General features: G+C 39.6%; 1 protein-coding gene across 1 annotated transcript in view; it reads right to left on the bottom strand.

Annotated features, from left to right (window-relative positions):
- Positions 1 to 12299: 12299 nt before the first annotated feature.
- LOC136154444 (Y-box-binding protein 1-like) overlaps positions 12300 to 20519 on the bottom strand; it is a 45434-nt gene continuing 37214 nt past the window's right edge. Inside the window, exons 4-5 of the mRNA XM_065916718.1 lie at positions 13041 to 13160; positions 12300 to 12648 (exon numbers count right to left, since the gene is read on the bottom strand). Of these exons, the coding sequence (XP_065772790.1) occupies positions 12300 to 12648; positions 13041 to 13160 (469 nt within the window). The remainder of the gene's footprint in view (positions 12649 to 13040; positions 13161 to 20519) is intronic.

Raw genomic sequence — 20519 nt, 5'->3', positions numbered from 1 at the left:
GTTTTTTTTTTCCCCCCTAGTTTTATGCACTGCTCTTTGAAGAAGTTATTCTTGTCTCTATGTGCTCTTAATTGAAACTCTGTGTTCAGTTGGATGTGCCTTTCCATTTATGCCTTGCTTTTCCCTTCTCTCCTTTCTTCAACTATTTATAAAGCCTCCTGAGATAACCATTTTGCCTTCTCGTTTAACTTTTTCTTTGGGATGGCTTTGTTAGCTGCCTCCTGTACATTATTATGTACCTCTGTCCATAGTTCTTCAGGCACCCTCTTAGCTAGGTTTAATCCCTGGAATCTACTTGTTACCTCTAATTCATATTCATCAGTTCAGTTCAGTTCGTTCAGTAGCTCAGTCGTGTCCAACTCTTTGGGACCCCATGGGCTGCAGCACACCAGGCTTCCCTGTCCATCAACAACTATCAGAGCCTGCTTAAACTCATGCCCACTGAGTTGGTGATGCCATCCAACCATCTCACTTTCTGTCATCCCTTCTCCTCCTGTCTTCAATCTTTCCCAGGACCAGGGTCTTTTCCAGTAAGTCAGTTCTTCTCATCAAGTGGCCAAAGTGTTGGAACTTCAGCTTCAACTTCAGTCCTTCCAATGAATATTCGGGGCTTATTTCCTTTAGGAATGACTGGTTTAATCTCCTTTCAGTCCAAGAGACTCTCAAGAGTCTTCCCCAACACCACAGTTCAAAAACATCACTACTGGAAAAACCATAGCTTGACTAGATGGAACTTTGCCGCAAAGTAATGTCTCTGCTTTTTAATTATGCTGTCTAGGGCATTTAATTTCATTGGTACCTGTCTGGCCTAGTGTTTTTCCCTGTTTTCTTTAATTTAAGCCTGAATTTTCCTATGAGAAGCTGATGATCTGAACCACAGTCATCTCCAGGTCTTGTTTTTGCTGACTGTATGCAGCTTCTCCATCTTGGGCTACAAATAATGAAATAAATTTGATTTTGGTATTGACCATTAGGTGATATTTATGGGTAAAGTTGTCTCTTGTGTTGCCGACAAAGGGTACAATCTATGGCCAGTGCATTCTGTTGGCAAATTCATAGCCTTTGCCCTGCTTTCTTTTGTCCTCCAAGGCCAAACTTGCCTGAAACTCCAGTTATCTCTTGACTTCCTGCTTTTGTATACCAATCCCCAGTGATGATTACAAATTCTGCTTTTGTCTGGAGAGGGAAATGGCAACCCACCCCAGTACTCTTGCCTGGAAAATCCCATGGATGGAGGAGCATCATAGGCTACAGTCCATGGGGTCACAAAGAGTCAGACACGACTGAGCAACTTCACTCACTCACTTAGCTAAGACTTGAAAGATGAAAAACAGTTGCCCAAGGAATGAAAGGAAGAAAGGGTGTTTCAGGGAGAAGACCATGAGAGAAACAGTGAGCTGGTGTACAGGGAACTACATGTGGTTGAGTTTGGTCAAAGCCCAAAGTATAAGGAGGGAGGTGGTGTGAGAGGAGGTTGGAGAAAACAGAGGCCTAGTTGTGAACGGCCTTGAGCTAAGGACTCTTGGACTGAGGGACCCATAAATGGATTCTGGGGGTTTGATGGACCCCTCTGAAAATGTGATCAAAATTAGTGAGCTTGTTTATAAATGTGAATGTGTCCTTTTCTGAGGAGAGGGCTGTATCACTTTCATCAGATTATCCAATATTAAGAACTCTTGACTGTGAAGAGCTATTAAAGGTCCATGGGTGGCAGCGCTATTATAACATGTTAGGTCAATGACTCTAGATGCAATGGTAGAGGACGGAATTTGGGTAGCAAGGCTGGTGGTAGAGAAACCAGTGAAGAGATAACCATGAGTGGCCAAAAAAAAAAAAAAAAAAAAGATTCTAAATCTAATCAAGTGTTGAAGAAGGAGTATATAAGGCCAGACTCAGGAAGTATTTAGCTGGTCAAAGGAATAGGTGTACTTATAAGAGGATGTGAACTTAGGGAGGAGAGAGAGGAATAAAGAGAAAACTGAGATGGATTTCCAGATTTCCAACTTGGATTAATAGGTGGTGCGTGCATGCTAAGTTGCTTGTTGTGGCTGACTCTTTGCAATTCCATGAACTATAGCCTGACAGGCTCCTTTGTCTATGGGATTCTCCAGACAAGAATACTGGAGTGGGTAGCCATTCCCCTCTCCAGGGGATCTTCCCAATTCAGGGATCAAACCCAGGTCTCTATGTCTCCTGCATTGGCAGGCGAGTTCTATATCACTGCACCACCTGGGAAGTACTTAGTACTTATCATTGAATGAGGAGAAGAGAATGAGCTGGTTTGAAAAGGAAACAGTGAGCTCAGTTTGAATTGTTGAGTTTGCAGTGCAGTGCCAGTAGAACCTACCAGACAGTGGAATGACCCTGACTATGACCCTGAAGCATGAAGAGAGATCTAGGCTAGAGATAAAGAGTTAAGTCATCAGTATCTAGATAAGAGTTTAAATTGTGAAAGGAAGGGAGACAGCCCGTGGCCAGTTTTAGAAAGAAAAACCGCAAGGGACCAAGAATGCATCCATGGGTTGTACAACATGGTAAACAAACTAAATGCCACTGAATTGGACACTTACAAATGGTTAAAGTGGTAAATGCTGTGTGTATATATATGTATTTTCCCATGCTTTTTAAAATGAGGGAAAAGTAGACACTTCAGGTATAGCTTAGGGGACTCTACTCACTGCTCTGTGGTGATCTAAATGGGAAGGAAATTCAGAAAAAGAGGGGATGTATGTATATGTATCATGGATTCACTTTGCTCTACAGCAGAAACTAACACAAAATTTTAAAGCAACTATACTCCAATAAAAATTAATTTTTAAAAAGTAAAAAAATATTCTGCTTTTGGTTTTACTTCTAGGAGGTCTTCTGGCACTTCATAGAACTGATCAACTTCAGCTTATTCAGCATCTGTGGCAGGGGCATAGAGTTGAATTACTGAGATGTTGAATGGTTTGCCTTGGAAATGAACTAAGTTCTGTCATTTAGGAAGTTGCACCCAAGTACTGCATCTCAGAATCTTTGTTGATCATGAAGGATACTCCATTTCTTCTTTGGGATTCTTGCCAGAGCAGTCGATATAATGGTGATCTGAATTAAATTCAACCATTCCCATCCATTTTAGTTCACTGATTTCCAGGATCTTGATGTTTGTTCTCAATGTAATTAAGTTAGTAGAAATTTGAATTAGAGCTAATAAGTTAATATGTATATAGAAAGTCCTAGTGTAGTAACTAAGAAAATAAAATTTAAAATATATCATTAAAGTAAACCAAATGCTACACTGAAAACATTCATTTACAAATGAAGGTAATAAAGATAAAAATAATAACAAAAATGCATGAATTTTAGAAAATATAAAAAAGAATTGGCAAGCATATATTTAAACATATCATTCATGATATAAAATATGGATTAATTGAACATTCTAATCAAACTAGATAGAAAAAAGAAATCCAATTATATGCTATCTATGGGAGACATAATTTACAGTCAAAGATTTAGATTTTAAGGGAAATAGCTAAAAACTATATATCATACAAACATCAACCAAAGAGAGAACTGGCTCTACTTTAGTCATGTCAATGAAAAAGGACTTTTAATAACAATTGTTAATAGGGACATTGAAGGACATTTTATAATAATAGAAAGGGAAATCTATTAGGAAGACATGACAATTGTATATGTACCTAACAAGACAGCTAATAAATGTGTGGAGGAAAAATTACAGATAGAAATGAAGAGAGAAATAGACAATTCAAGAATAATTGTTAGACTTTAACAATTCACTTTCTTTTTAATTAAAAGATAATTGCTTTACAGAATTTTCTTTTATGTCACACCTCAACATGAATTAGCCATGGGTATTCATATATGCCTTCCCTCTTGATCCTCATTTCCATCTCCCTCCCCATTCCACCCCTCTAGGATGATACAGAGACCCTGTTTGAGTTCTTTGAGACATACTGTAAATTCCCATTGGTTCTTCCACATACATTATTTCACCTCTGAAGATTCAAGCAGCTTCAGATTGTGTAGTGCTCTAGTATGTACTACTGAGTAAAAAAAAAAAAAAAACTTTATATAAGTGGACCTGCACAGTTCACACTCCTGTTGTTCAAGGGTCAACTGTTATTTGAGAAGGATGAAGATGAAAACACAACACACCTAAGCTAGAGGATGTATCAAATTAAACTCAAGTTAACCAGCCATAGTAAACAATTAATATAGGATCAAAATAATTAAATAGAGAAGCGAAAAACCAAGAGAGAGTCAACAAATCAAAAGTTGGTTATTTAGAAAGATAAATAAATTGACACAACTATAACGATATTGATTAAAGGGAGGAAGAAGATGCAAATTCCTAACTCTAGGACTAAAAGAAGAAAAAAGTTACCACCAATTTTAGAGAAATAAATATAATAATAAGAGAATAATGTGACACAAATTAGAAAATTTAAATGACAAATATACAAATGGATGAATTTCACTCAAGAAAATATGAACAGCAAAGAGATAAAATTAGCAATTTTTGAACTTTTTCCTTAAGCCACCTCACAAAGTTCACCCCAATGACACACAGACCCAGATAACCTTCCTGGTTAATTCTCCCAAATATTTAAATCAAAAGCCCTGCCAATTCTCCATACTTGCATTTTAAATGTATCAATAGAAGTTGAAAGAAACATTTCCCAAGTCATTCTATGAGGCCATTATTAGTTGGACACAAGTTATTTTGTAGAATTCTGCTCAATTTTGGTTTATCCAGTATTTCCTCATATGAATTTCATGTTTTGCATGTTTGACAGGAAAATGAAGGAAACTATACTGTGTTAATATCACCTCATTCTGTAAGGTGGTTCATGATTTCAATGTGTCCCATTGTTGATGATGTTCACATGGATCACTTGATTGAAGTGGTTGCAGTCAAGCTTCTCCAATGTCAAGTTACTCTCCCCTATCTTGAAATTAATAATTATTTTTGCATTTTAGTAATACAAACATTTTATTTCTCATCAAAATTTAGATTTATTAATTTATTCATATCTATTTGATTAATAGTCTCATATTTTACTAAATGAATCATGATATCTCACTGTCATTATTTATTTTGATGTTTACATTGTCCCAGTCTTGGACAGTGGTAACTTCTTTAAGCTGGCTTCTCTGTCCTTTTGACATCTCCCCATCATTCTTGGAACAATTCGATGCTTTTGGTACAAGATGCCCCTTGCACATCTTGTACTTTCCTTGCTCTAGTCATGGAATTAATGGTCTCCGAGAATCCCAAATTATTTTCAGTGGATGATGGAAATTAAAATCTAATATATAATAGTTATATGTACTTATTATTTCCCAGTTCCTCTCAGTAGACAAAGTTTTAAAAGTGCAAATGTGCATGTGCATGCTTGTGTGTGTGTGTGCGTTGTGTGTGTTTATCCTCCTTATATAGCTCAGCCTCTGATATCACAAACTGCTGGAATGTCCCCAATCCATATGAATGCCTTTCTCAACATGATCAGGCTCTGATATCCACTCTGGGCAACCCTTTTATAAACATAGCCCCACTCAATCTGCTTGGGCTTTGATACTCAGCACTGAGACACCCCTATGTGAAGACACTCTCCTTGTTCTACTCAGCCTCTAGATGCCCACACAGGGCTGCCCCACTATCATGCATGGAGGCCCTCCTCCCCTTACTTGGCCTCTGACTTGCTACACAGAGTGCCTCCTCCTTGTGGATTTCCTCTGACTTGGGCTTTTGCTCTGCATGCCAGGCCAGAGTCCTATTTAATATCCTCCAGACTAACTGGGCTTCTCTTTGCAAGCTGCTCTTCTCTATGAAAGCCTACTTATTACCACTTTGGCACTGACTACCCATGACAAGTCCTACCATGGATATCCTCTTTTCCATTCTCAAGTTCTGATATCTCATGTAAAACACCTCCCTTTCCTGCTTTTATGGATCTTATCACTTCACCCTATTTGAGTTCTGACTCCCCATACTAGGCTACTCTGAGTGCATGGATGTCTTATTCACCCCTACTTCATCTCTAATTTCTCACTCCGGCCCAATATGTTTCCATGCCCCCACCACCATAGATGTCTGTCTTGATCCATCTCACCTAATTGCTTTATGATGAGTTGCTCAGCAAGAGAGAGAAGGAGAAGACAGGGTAGGGTCTTGAATTAAACTTTTGAAGAATAAGTGGACATTGCCAAAGATAGATAAACCACATTTCAGGTAGGGAACTTATATATGAATTATGGGATATAGAAAAATAATTCTTAAAGTTTATATTTTTTCCAGAGGTTTCTAAATTGGTGCAATACAATTTGCTGAACAAACTTTCTTCTCCCAGTGTAAAATGACAACTTCCACCTTTATCATATACATAATGTGCATGTATGTGTGTATATATCAGTACATTTGTGCTGGTATAACAAAATAACATGCACAGAGGGGCTGCTGAACAACAAGAACTTATTTCACACTCTTCTGGATGCTGGAGGAACAAGATCAGAACACCAGCATGGCCAAATGAGAGCCCTTTTCTGAGTTGCAGACTTGTCTCTTATAGGATGTTTCCTGCATATGAATGCATTCCATTCTGAGAGTGTGCTTGTAAGACCAATTTGCTTGTAAATCCAATAAAGTTAGCCTCAGTATCCAACTAACAGATTTGGCTATATACTGTTGCTTTTACACATGCTTCCAGACATCCCAGGCTTGAAATAAAGGAACTGTACTAATGTACTCTATTCAGTACTGTGGAGTAATTACACAAAACAGAACCACTTGTGGAGGAGGCATGCAATTGAAAATGTCCACCAGACACGTGAAGAAAGCATTAAAGAATCTTAGAAAAGTATAGGTTTACAAATAAGCAAAGATAGTTGTTCCCATAGATCAGAAATATCTCATAAATCCCACATATTCTTAACGAGAGTGCCTACTTCATTTCTAAGATATTTCCTACTAAGATTTTCTTAATTTTTACCTAATGTCCTTTTGTTGTTGTTGTTGTTGTTGTTACAAGAACTCATCCCAGATCCCACATTGCACTTAGTAGCCATGTCTCTTTAGGCTCTCCTTGGATGTGACCATTTCTCAGACTTCCCGTATTTTTATGTTTTTAATAGTTACAAGGAGTTCTAGTCAGGTATTTTATAAAATGCTCCTCAACTTGAATTTGTCTGATGTTTTTTCTATTAGCCTGGAATGATGGATTTGGGGGAAGGAACACTGGAGATGTGGAGTGTCCTTTTCATCGTGAGACTCTATCAACACGCCTTATCCCTCTTAAAGTTGACTTTGACGACCTGGCTGAAGTAGCTTTTCTCAGGTTAGTCCACTGTCAAGTTACTCTCTCCTTCTCCATATTGTTGTATTTTTTTGGAAGGAAGTCACTATGTGTGACACAATCTTAATGAGTAGGGAGTTATACTCCACCTCCCTGAGAGCCAAATAACATATGTCAGTTATATGAAATTCACCTGCATGGGAAATTGGTCTATTCTCTCATATGTATTCAATCACTTATTTATATCAGTTTTCACTCATAGATATTTATTTTATACATTGGAGTATATTCCAAAAGATGACTTCAGTCAGTCAGTTCAGGTGCTCAGTCTTGTCTGACTCTGTGTGACCCCATGGACTGCAACACTCCAGCCTCCCTGTCCATCACCAACTCCCGGAGTTTTCTCAAACTCATGTCCATTGAGTCAGTGATGCCATCCTACCATCTCATCCTCTGTCATCCCCTTCTTCTCCTGCCTTCAATCTTTCCCAGCATCAAGGTCCTTACCAATGAGTCAGTTCTTCCCATCATGTGGCTAAAATATTGGAGTTTCAGCTTCAGCATCAGTCCATCCAATGAATATTCAGGACTGATTTCCTTTAGGTTGGACTGGTTGGATCTCCTTGCAGTCCAAGGGACTCTCAAGACTCTTCTCCAACACCACAGTTCAAAAGTACCAATTCTTTGGTGCTCAGCTTTCTTTATAGTCCAACTCTCAGATCCATACATGACTACTGGAAAAACCATAGCTTTGACTAGATGAACCTTTTTTGACAAAATAATGTGTCTGCCTTTTAATATGCTGTCTATGTTTGTCATAACTTTTCTTCCAAGGAGCAAGCATCTTTTAATTTCATGGCTGCAGTCACCATCTGCAGTGATTTTGGAGCCCAAGAAAATAAAGTCTGACACTGTTTCCATTGTTTCCCATCTATTTGCCATGAAGTGATGGGACCAGATGCCATGATCTTAGTTTTTGGAATGTTGAGTTTTAAGCCAACTTTTTCACTCTCTTCTTTCAATTTCATCAAGAGGCTCTTCAGTTCCTCTTCACTTTCTGCCATAAGGGTGGTGTCATCTGCATATCTGAGGTTATTGATATTTCTCCCAGCAACCTTGATTCCAGCTTGTGTTTCATCCAGTCCAAAGTTTCTCATGATGTACTCTGCATATAAGTTAAAACAAGCAGGGTGACAATATACAGCCTTGACATACTCCTTTCCTTATTTGGAACCAGTCTTTTGTTCCATATCCAGTTCTAACTGTTGCTTCCTGGCCTGCATACAGATTTCTCAAGAGGCAGGTCAGGTAGTCTGGTATTCCCATCTTTTAAAGAATTATCCACAGTTTGTTGTGATAAAAAATGACTTAATTTATTTCATGCTCATCTTGTTACAGTTTTAACCATTGGAAGCTCATTCCTGTCTTCTTTGACATAATCCCATTACTGTGGACTGATCTTATTTTTTAGCACTTCCTTTTTGACACAGTAAGATCCTCCAGACTCCTCTTCTATATTTCCTCTCTGAGTCCTAAAATCAGTCATTTCTCCAAGAAGTCTGAGTTCTATTATTGGAAAAGAGTACTGCAACCCAAGATCTGTGCTTCCTTCTATGTCATTGCTTCTTGAAGATTTCAGGAGTATCATTTCTTTTAAACCTTTTCAGTCAACAGATGAAATATATGTATAATAATGTGCCATTTCTTTAGTTGTTCAAGAATACATGTATAAGAGTTTCAGGGTTTTTAACCTGTACCCTAAAAGAAAGAACACTATCAACTAGATTATCTCACAAATCCATTCTTTCCCAAAGGTACTTAACTCAGGAGATCTTACTGAGTTGTCTTCATACCTTTGTAATCTAATTAGATTTTTAATTCAAATTCTACATTCTATTCTTGATGTCAAAATTTTAATATGCATACATTAATTCACTTTTGGTGGTGTAAGGTTCTACAGGTTTTGAAAAATATATCATTTCAGTCCAGTTGCTCAGTTGTGTCCAAATATTTGTGACCCCATGGACTGTAGAATGCCATGCTTCTCTCTCATGCAGTGTCATGTATTTATCACAACATCATACAGTATTGTTTCACTGCCCTAAAAGTCCTCTATTCCTGCAGAAGGTAATGACATCCCTCTCCAGTATTCCTGTCTGGGAAATTCAGACAGGACAAATTCCATGGACAAAGGAGCCTGGTGGGATATAGTCCATGGGGCGGCAAAGAGTCAGACAGGACTTAGGACTGAGCACAATCATTTTTAGGAACACTGTAGGCCACACAAAACACATCAGTAGCTCTTTGTTTCTGGTCTATGGTCTAATATCTTTCTTTCACACTTGACTCTCTGCTCTACAGGAACACATACCCACGGGTCTGCCCTGTTCACAATAGCATTTGGATTCAAGAAATGTAAAAATAAAGAGAGAAACTCAACCATGCTCTTAGTAGAGCACCAGGTTCAGAATACACTGAACAAGGAGATGACATTCTGTCACTCCACATCACTTTTTCGGTTGCCTGCTGGAAATATCACCACTTCCCTTTAAACCCTACTTCCAGTTGACCCCCACAAGCCTCCTTATCTTCTGCCCTGAAGTCATCACAATGGCCAGATGGGTTCCGGCTGAAGCGGGGCCCTCTGTGACATTCCTAACATCCCAACCCTGCCTGGTCCTCAGTCTCCAGGTGCCAGAGCAGACTAGCACACTGGGAGTCACTTCCTCTTTGCTCACCACTTGGTCCCTGAAGTGGTTCTTTTTCTTGCTTATGTGTGTCTCCTATTTTTATGCCTTCCTGATTTCTACTCTGAGAAATGAAGCCAAAGAACTCACGGGGAAGGTGTCCTGCAGAAGGCACTTTCAAATTTGGCATAATCTACCAGAATATGTCCAAGGCTTGCTTGGGAGCAAGTTGCATTGACTTTTTCTCCTTGTTCCACAGTATGTATGCGATACTGAATTCTCCAAGAGACAGTGATGATATTAAGGTGCAGATTCCACCTGCTCTTTGGGGCTGTTCATTTTACTCTCCAGGAAAAAAAAATCCCAACAAAAACTCCCATGTTCGATACCTCAACCCAGCACAAGATGGACCCTGTAAAATTTGTGTCCAGGGTCCAGAATTTGAAACTTTCTAGGGAAACTGGCAGTAATACTAGCAATGAAAATTATGAAAGAGAAATTAACAAAGTGACTCCAGAGTTTTCCTGGTGGCCCAGTGAGAAAATATATCCTTATCAATGTAAGAGACATGGGTTAGACTCCTGGTCCTGGAAGATTCCACATGCTGTGGAGCAGCTGAGACCATGCAATACAACTATTGAATGTGTGATCTAGATCCCAGGAACCACAGTTACTGAGCCCATGCACCCTAGAACTCATGGACTATGCACAAGACATTTCTCTTCAGCCCCAGAGGTATGCACAACAAATATTATACCTGCTTCTATGCTCACTTTTTTGCTTCAGTGTTTTCCATCAGATTTATAGAGATATAGTGTAAGTTTAAGATGTACAATGTGATAATTTTTATACAAGTATATATTCTAAATTGTATCCTACAATAAAGTTAATTAGCACATCCATCCCTGGGTCAGGAAGATCTCCTGGAGAAGGAAATGGCAACCCACTGCAATATTCTTGCCTGGAAAATCCCATGGATGGAGGAGCCTGGTAGGCTACAGTTCATGGGGTTGCAAACAATTGGACACGACTGAGCTACTTCACTTTCACTTTTTTCACCTCATATAATTTGCATTTTGTTGTTGTTGTTATGGTGAGAACTTTAATCCACTACTCTCATAGCAACTTTCAAGTATATAATACAGTACTGTTAACCCTAGTCTCCATGCTGTACATTAGGTCCTCAGAACTTACTCATCTTACCACTGAATGTTTGTACACTTTGATGAGCATCTCTTCATTTTTGACCACCCCAACCCCTCATGCCCATTTTCTCTTATTTTTATTAAATTATTTGTTTTAATTGGAGGCTAATTACTTTACAATATTGTGGTACTTTTCACCATGCATCATCATGAATCAGCCATGTTTGTACAGAGAAACACCCATTTACTTTTATATACTTAAATGGAATTACATTGTGTCCACTAAAAGAAAAACACACAAAAGAGGTGAATTCTACTTGAAGAGAGCCACATTTTTCATTTGCCATGATTTTTTGCTCAGTGTTTCATCTTTTCGCCTCATAGAGCACTACCTAAACAGTAATTGTGGGTAGTTGGGCCCACCCTGTCCAATTATTGATCCAATTCCAGGCCATGGGACAAGGATGAAAATAAAAGAGATCAGAGTACTTCTTTCATGCATTCTTACCATTTAGAGTACCTTGAGATGTTCAACCTTTAAGTCCAGAATTAGTCTTAAATTCATAACTTGTAAACAGATCAATGTGTATCATCTTCGCTAAAACTCATTCTAAAAATAGATTGAAATGACTGTCTCAATGCAATTATGGTTAAGTAGGCTTTAAAAAATTTCAGACCACAGTGATAACAGATGAAAGCACCATGAAATAGTTTATTGAGAAAATGACCAATCAATTAAGTAATATCACAACAGCTATGTCAGATCATCTTCAGTATGAGATAACCTTTGTTTTTGTGTTAAGAATTTTAAAAAAATTTTAATTATTTCACCTAGTTCACTTTGTGATGTAGACTAATAGCTGTGGTCCTGGTCAGATCTTTTAAAAGAATAGAGTCAGAGATGTGTGCCAGTGTGTCAGTGTGTGTGTGTGTGTGAGAATGTGTGTACAGAAGCTACCAAGGCAGATGGTATGAAGGAATTTAGAAGTACATAGATCTTTTAATTTATCCTCACACCTTGGGTAAAGGGTATGTACATTTTTCAGGGCCCAAATCTAACAGTACATGTGGATGATTGGACTGAGCTACAACAAACGGCATCATCACCTAAAGGGGACATCACCTGTAGCCCAGGTCAGGTACTCCCTGGAGAGGGAGCTGAGGTGTTACTCAGCCCAGGCGGCAGAGGGTACATCCATGACCAAGGGGTTCTCCTCCTGAGTGGCATTGTTTTCCTTGGCCACAGTGAGAGAGGTAGGTGTTTCTGTGGGGCTCTTCTTGATCTTGCCCTCTCCTCCCTCGGAATCCTGGCCCTGGGCTCCAGGTGCTTGTTGCCTGCGGTGGAGCAGGTTATTTGGGCAGCGAGATCCATAGCGTGGAGGAGGCCTCTGGTGTGGATTGCTGCTGGAGTTGCACGCGTTCTCCCTGTGCTCTGCTTCGGGCTCCTCAGTGATGCTTGGTAAGCGTCTTCTACCAGGAGTGGTGCCTCTGGCCCTAGGGTGACTCAGCAGGTAGCTGGGGCCAGGACCACACTAAGGATGTCCCTCCAGCCTTTCGGTGGGAATGGACCCAGGCAGGTGGTCAAACCAGGGGCAGCTGGTGGTCGCCAAGATCCACTCGGTGGCAGGTCACAGCTGGGACAATGAGAAAGGGCGGGAAGTGCCTCAGTCATTGGTCTTGAGGGTGGCTAGGCAGATGGCCTCTGATGCCCTTGACCACATTGAACCCTTCACCACTGCCTTTGGTTCATCCATGTTGTACTTGGCGCCCTTAGGACTGTGTGGTGGCCACACACGCAGCCGGATTTTGAAGCACCAGCGGAAGAGCTGGTTGTTGGTAGCATAGTGGCTTCCCTTCACTGGGGCTAAGCTGGTGGCCCAGTAAGGTTAGTGGCCTCGGTGCCCAACTCGCCCTGCACCATGTCGAACTCCACTGTCTCACTGTCACCCATGCGTTGTTGGTATTTGCGGGGAATGTTCCTGGTGATTGCCGTCTGGTGAATGAACACATCTTCCTCGGCATCCTGCCTGCTAATGAAGCCGTACCCATTCTTCACATTAAACGACTTGTTAGAGCCTCACACTCTCTTAGCGGTTAAATTCTTAGGCACATTTCCCTTGCAACTTGCAGTGGTGTCCTTGGGCTATGCGTCCCTGCTCAGGTTGCTTGCATCTAGGGCTAGAGGCGGATCTCCACTTCCCAAGGATGGCGGGTGTTTCCCTTTTGCTTGAGGGGAGAAGGAAGAGGCTACCTCCATGAGGGTGGCCTCTCCTGCCTCACCCATGAGGCCATCCTTGCTCTCCTTTCTCAGAGATTCTGAGGGAAATTTCTCCCTCTGAGGTTGAAAGGTGGGGAGCAGGGTTCAGGCAGAAGGCAGCAGTTTCTCTCTGGGAGGTTTGTGGGTTAGGGCTAAGAGCTCTCTGCCTCTAGTCTGAGACTCTTGGAGAGGCCTGTGGCTTCTCCTGAGACAAGGGGAACTGGACCAAACTGTCTACCATGATGATGGTGATGTTTCAAGGTGTGGGGGTGTGTCCTAGGTGAGGCTCAAACTGTAGGCCTGGGCAAATTCACCCAGACCCGGGCTCCTGCCACCACATCACAGTACCGTTTTGTTCATGGTGGGGAGGAAGCACACTAGAAGCTCTAAGAAGTGGTCTTGAACACCCTCTTGCTTGCTGGAATGGGTGTGAGGAGAAGACACACTTTCCACACCTCTTCCTTGGTTGGGGAGATTCACAGCCTTTTAAGGGAAGTCTCTCAATATTCTCTCATAGATCCTTGGTTCTGCTCCCACCCCTGGTGTGCCTTCTGTGTGGGTCATGCATTTTGTGTAACTTGAGGCAAAATGAAAACCCGCATGATTTTAAGACTCACTCAAAGAAACCTACAGTGCTTTTTGTTGGTTTTATTTTTTTTTTTCCTTCAGAGAGAACAAGGAAGCCTGTCAGACCTAGAATATTAGTACTGGGAAGACACTAAATTAGTGCAGGTTTATCCAGACTACTCTTAAGATTGGGTTGACCTAAAACAGACTGTAATGTATTGCTCCAACAAAAATGAGTTTATTACAGATCAACCAAGAATTGCAATTCAGGGTCTGTAACCATGTTGAGCCATATGAAAGTCTCACTACCAGGCATAAGATAACTTTTTTAAAGAAAGAACGGAAGTTTGGAAGGCTACTCTAAGCAATGTGTCCATGGGAGGCTGAGAGTTTGAAATGTGGTGGCTTTTCATTGGTTGAGTCTTGACAGTCTCTCATGGGCTGAGCTCTCAGTCTCTTTTCTCAGGCAAGAAAAGGAAGCCTTGCTTCTTCCTGGTGGGCTCTCCTGTTAGCTCTGAGAGACCTCCTTTCTGGCTTCCTAACTCTATTTTAATGTAAGTTTCTCTTCATTAATTTTTACTTTATTAATTTCTCCCCTTTGATCAAGATCTTTCTCTGAAAACATCACTGATCAAGAGTCAGATTTTACAGTATCAATAGCTTTTTGCCTCCCACCCAAGCCAAACAGGACATTTCTTGGGTGTAGTATCCCATGTTAAAGTGAAAGTGCACAGTTTGAAAACATATTGAAGCCACATTAGAGTAACAAGGAGATGTAAGAGGGAGAACTCTCAGGCACTTTTTACATAAAGTTCGTTTTATCAAGATCATAGATACTGAAGATCATCAAAAGCATTGTGACACCATCAGAGGTTTGGCAAAAAAGCTTTCAATGGACCTAATCTGAATATCTTGGGAAAGCTGTTTTTTCAGATATCAACAGCTTCAATTTCAGAAAATATTTACTTTCAGATCACCAGATGATATACAGGTCAAATCAGGATCGGCTCTTTCTTTAGGTGTGTCATGTGAGATACACCTAAAGAAAGATAGGAGATAGATTGCACAAGTTTTGGTTAGCAGTCCCTGATAGGGGCCTTTCCAGCAAGATTGAAGAGAGTCCTTCTAGAAGTGTTTCTTCCAATGGACAAAATCTCCTGGTTCCAAGATGTGTCAAAATATCAGAGCAACTCAAATATTTCATGTGTGGGTCAAAAGGCGCATGGGCCATGTGACTCTCCTGTGACTATCCCAAAGGGCAAGAGTTTATGAATTCCAAACAGGGTGGATCTATGATTCAGAAGGGACAGTGGCAATGCTTTTGGCTGAGGTGATTGGAGGGACTCTACAAATTTTGCCAACAGAGTCTTAATAAATGTCATTGGTGCATTTGACTAACCCAGAGGACTGAGAGTGGTAAGCACAGTGAAAGTGTTGTCAAACTAGCCAAAGTAATTGACCAATGAAATGGGTGCCTTGATCATTGTGAAGTTTGAGAGGAGTACCCCAGATAGGGATAATATTTTCCTAAAGGAATTTAGCCACAAAAGCTTCAGTAGCCTGTCTGCAAGGTAAAGCTTCAGTCCAATATGAAAACATACTGACCATGACTAAAACATTTCCAAGAGATGGAAGAAGTTGTAAGGAATCCTATTCCCAGTGCCTGAATGCTCCATTAGGCAGCTTAAAATATCCAGGATGAGTATGAATGTTCTCTGCATTGTATTTTGCACAAGTGAGACAAGAAGATATACAGGTAATCCCCTGGAAAAGGGCATGGCAACCCACTCCAGTATTCTTGTCTGGAGAATTCCATGGACAGGGGAGCTTGGCAAGCTACAGTCCATGGAGTAGCAATGAATCAGACATAACTGAGTGACTAACACTTTCATTTTCATGCTGGTGTATAGCTCCTCAGCCCTCAGATCATATCTTAAGTGTTACCTCATGTGATACCTCTTGGTATCTTTCCAGATAGGTTTTCTGTTTTTTCTTATTTTCCCATTAAAGTAGTTTTATCCTGTTGTTGCTCTGTCTTTTTTTAGTATGTGTGCTGCTGAAGCAAGCACTGTTGCTCTGTCTTAATGTACCATATACATTTCCTTTATGGTACACTTTGATCCAGGGTTTCCCTGGTGGGTCCATGGTAGAGAATCCATGCCAATTCTGAAGACCAAGAGATGCAGCCTCTATCCCGGTGTTAGGAAGTTCCCCTGCATAGGAAATGGCAACCCACTCTAGTATTCTTGCCTGGAAAATTCCAGATAAAAAGGAGCTTGGCAGGCTACAGTCCATGGGGTTGCAAAGAATCATATATGACAGACCATGAGTTCATGTTCATGTTAAGAAGAGAAATAAATGAAATATGTACTAGATAATCAACAGAATCATCAGTGAAAAAATATTGTGTTTCTTTTTTTTTTATTAGTTGGAGGCTAATTACTTCACAACATTTCAGTGGGTTTTGTCATACATTGATATAAGTAAACAAAATTGACACAATCTCATCTAGACTGACTAATAAAAGAAGATAGATGATGTGAATAAAATCAGAAATGAAAGAAGAATATAATTTATAATACATAAATACAAAGGACCATAGTAGACTAAGATGAACAATGGGTGTGTCCTTAGTCACTCATTCATATCCAACTCTTTGCAATGCCATGTACTGCAGCCCACTAGACTCCTGTATCCATGGGGATTCACCAGGCAAGGGTACTGGAGGTGGTTGCCATGCATTCCTCCATGGGATCTTCCCAGCCTAGTGATCAAACCCAGGTCTCCAAAATTGCAGGAGGATTCTTTACTGTCTGAGCCAACAGGGAGGCCCAAGATTCCTGGACTGGGTAGCAGATCCCTTCTGCAGTGGATCTTCCCAACCTAGGAATTGAATGAATTGGGGTTTCCTGCATTGCAGGCAGATTCTTTACCAACTGAGTTACCAGGAAATTACAATATGAATAACAAATGCCAGCAGTTTATTAACCTAGAAGAAAATGATACAGTGTTACAAACAGAATCTACCAAGACTGAATCATGAAGAAATAGAACATCTGAACATATTTAAATCTAGTAAGGACATTGAGTCCATAATGAAAATTCTACAAGGATCCTTACACAGACACATGAAACCCCCAGGTCTAGGTGGCCTCATTAGTGAATTCTACTAAACATTAAGTAGAAATAGGGAATTCCACTCAATCAATATTAATGATCACCCTTCCTAAATATTGAAGAAAAACAAATTCTGCCCAAATCATCATAAGACCAGACTTACTCTGACACAATACCTGATAAGGCCAATGCAAGAAGAAAAATATCACTAAGAAATGTGCATTTAGATATTCTCAAAATATGAGCAAACCAAATTCAAAAGCACTTTCAAAGAATATACATCAAGATCATATGAGATGCACCACTTGGATGCAAGCATGGTTCATCATACTGATCACAATAAATGCTACACACTGCATTGACAGAATGAAGGATAGAAATCATAGCATCACCTCAACAGATGCATAAAAAAATCTGTTAAAATTCTTCACCCTTTCATAATAATATCTCTCAATGAATTAATACAAAAGGAATGAACCTAGACATGAAAAGGCCATATATGACAACTACACATCCAACACCATACTCAGTGATACAACTCTAAAAGCTTTTCATCTAAGATCAGAACAAGAAAAGGGTGCCCTCCTCACCACTTCTTTTCAATATAGCATCCAAAATCACACACGGAGCAATTAGGCAAGAAAAGAAATAAATTGGAAAGGAAGAAGTAACATTGCCTCTGCTTGTAGATAGATGACATGAGAATCTGTAAAGAAAATCCTGCAGACTAAGTCAAAAATACATCAACTAACATATTCATTCAGTAAGCTGCAGAATACAAAATCAACAAGGAATAATCAGTCCTTTTTCTACACACTAACAATTAAAAATGTGGGACAGAAATTAAGAAACTAACTCCAGAGTTTACCTGGTGGTTCAGTGGGAAGGAATCGTCCTGTCAATGTAGGAGATGTGAGTTAAATCCCTGGTCGTGGAAGATTCTACATGCTCCAGAGCAAAAAACCCATGCAACACAACTATTGAATCTGTGTTCTAGAGCCTGGGAACCACAGTTCATGCACCTTAGAGTTCATGGACTATGCATTAGATATTTCTCTTCAGCTCCAGAGGTATACACAGCAAAAATTATAACTGCTTTTCTGTTCCCTTTTTTCCTTCAGTGGTTTCCTTCAGATTTATTGAGTTATAGTGCAAGTTTAAGATGTACAATGTGATCATTTTTATGTAAGTATATATTGTAAAAGTTTTCCCACAACAAGGATAACTAACACATCCTTCACCTCACATAATCAGCATTGTGTTATTGTTGACATGGTGAGAGCATTCATGTTTTACTCTCATAGAAACTTTCATATATACAATACAGTATGTTAACTATAGTCTCCATGCTATATACTTGTTCCTCCGAACTTCATCATCTTACAACTGAAAGTTTGTACCCTTTGATGAGCATCTCCCCATTTTCCACCACCCTGTCCCCTCATTCCCATTTTCTTTTATATACTTAAATGGTATTAGATTGTGTCCATTAAAAGAAGAAAAATACAAGAGACAAATTCTGCTTGCAGAGAGTCATGTTTTTAGCTTGTCATGATATGTTGCTCAGTATTTCTTCTTTTTGCCTCATAGAGTACTACCTAATCAATAAATGTGGGTAGTTGGGCCCGCCCTGCCAATTTATTGCTCCAATTGCAGGGCAGGGGCAGAGAATGAAAATAAAAGGGATCAGGATGCTTCTTTTTTTTATGCATTCTTACCCTTTAGAATTACCTGAGATGTTCAACCTGTAAGTTCAGAATTCGTATCATGAGTAATCACTGTTAATCCTTTATCATTTTTTAATTATGAAAAATGCAGATGGGAAATTTGAAACAAAATCATATAAAAAATAGGAATGGGGGGACTTTCCTATAGACAGGGAAATATTAAGGGACCACATCATTGGAGACTGCATGGGTCTTTAGGACCTAATTTTTCCATTCCCCAGTTCAGAACATGCATAACAAGCTCTTCTAATAAAATAATTATGGACTTCCTGCCATAAACTTAGAAGTCCCTACTAGAATTGTCCCAATAAACTGGCTATGCCAACCATGTGGTCCCAAATCTACACAGAGTTTGAACTTGCAAAAGAACTCCTGGAACTCCTGACCCACTAGCTATATAGGTTTATTAATCTTTAAGTAATGTGACCCTAAATTTTCTAAAATTGAATTTTAATTGTTCTTTTTTAAGTTTGTTTTGCATTATGATAGAGCTTTCAGGTATTGAATATTACCCAAATGCTTGATATATACATAGTGCCTTAAGCCACAGTCTCCTACTTTGCCATCTGTCTTCTGCCATCTAGGGCTGCCCTTGCCCCTTACTTTGAACTCCTGCATTTAGGCTCTAAGAACAACTAAGGAGTAACAGGAAGAGTTCCCTAAGATACTACTCTTGGGAAAAAGTGTGTGAGGATGGGCTTCATGGGTATGTGTTCTGCTCAATTACACAGGGCCCTATTCTTGGATGCTTGGAAGGGCCTCAACCATAGTTTAATCATCTGCTGTCACCAACTTGAAATTTTGAATATTTTTTGAAGGAGTGGACTGATGTTTTATTCTTACTGTATCCTGTTTATTATGTAACCATTCCTTAGATCCAGCATCAATTCTAATTAGACTGCTCAAGATGTACCATTAAAATTATTTGAACACAAATCCTGGTTTATAATATTGGTAAATCAATAATAAGAACCTTACACATCACTCACCATTCACCCATTCTTCCAGTCATCTATCCATCCTTCAATCCAGCTCAACATTTATTGCACACATAAACCATATTCCAGACATTGTCACAGTTACCAATATAGTTATCTAGCCTGAGACAGTCATTTGCATTAAGAGCAGAGAAGTGACATCTATTAAGTGTCTGCATGAATCAACTTCAAAGCTTTATATAATACTGTTTCAATCCTCACCACAATCTGAGGGGTATACAGGTTGCCCATATTATAAATGAGGAACATTTTAGGTTAAATAATATATTTAAAGTGATAAACCTGGAATGAGAACTCATTATTATTATTATTTTCATGCTCAGAACAGTCCTAGATTCATTCACTGTAAAAATAAGTTATTTGAAAAAACACTTCTAGAATTGTGGAATCATAAGAAGATCCATGGGTCCCCTCTATCAGCACAACAGTCATAGCTGGTAAATTTTATAAAAAAAAAAAAAATTTAGTATACATAGAAATCTCTCTGTAACCTACAGCAAATGGAGAAACTTTTTCAAATAATATATTTTCTTTCATTTCTTTATTTTGGTTGTCCTGGGCCTTTGTAGATATGCCCAGACTTTCACTAGTTGCAGCAAGAAGGGGCCATCTTTGTTGTGGTGCTGGGGCGTCTCATTGTGGTGGCTTCTCTTGTTGTGGAGCACAGGCTCTAGGCCAGCAGGCTTCAGAAGTTGCAGTACATGGGCTCTAGAGCAGTGG

This window comes from Muntiacus reevesi, chromosome X (genome assembly GCF_963930625.1).
Source record: "Muntiacus reevesi chromosome X, mMunRee1.1, whole genome shotgun sequence".
In the NCBI taxonomy this organism is placed as follows: Eukaryota; Metazoa; Chordata; class Mammalia; order Artiodactyla; family Cervidae; genus Muntiacus; species Muntiacus reevesi.
This window is presented reverse-complemented; position numbering and strand designations above follow the sequence as displayed.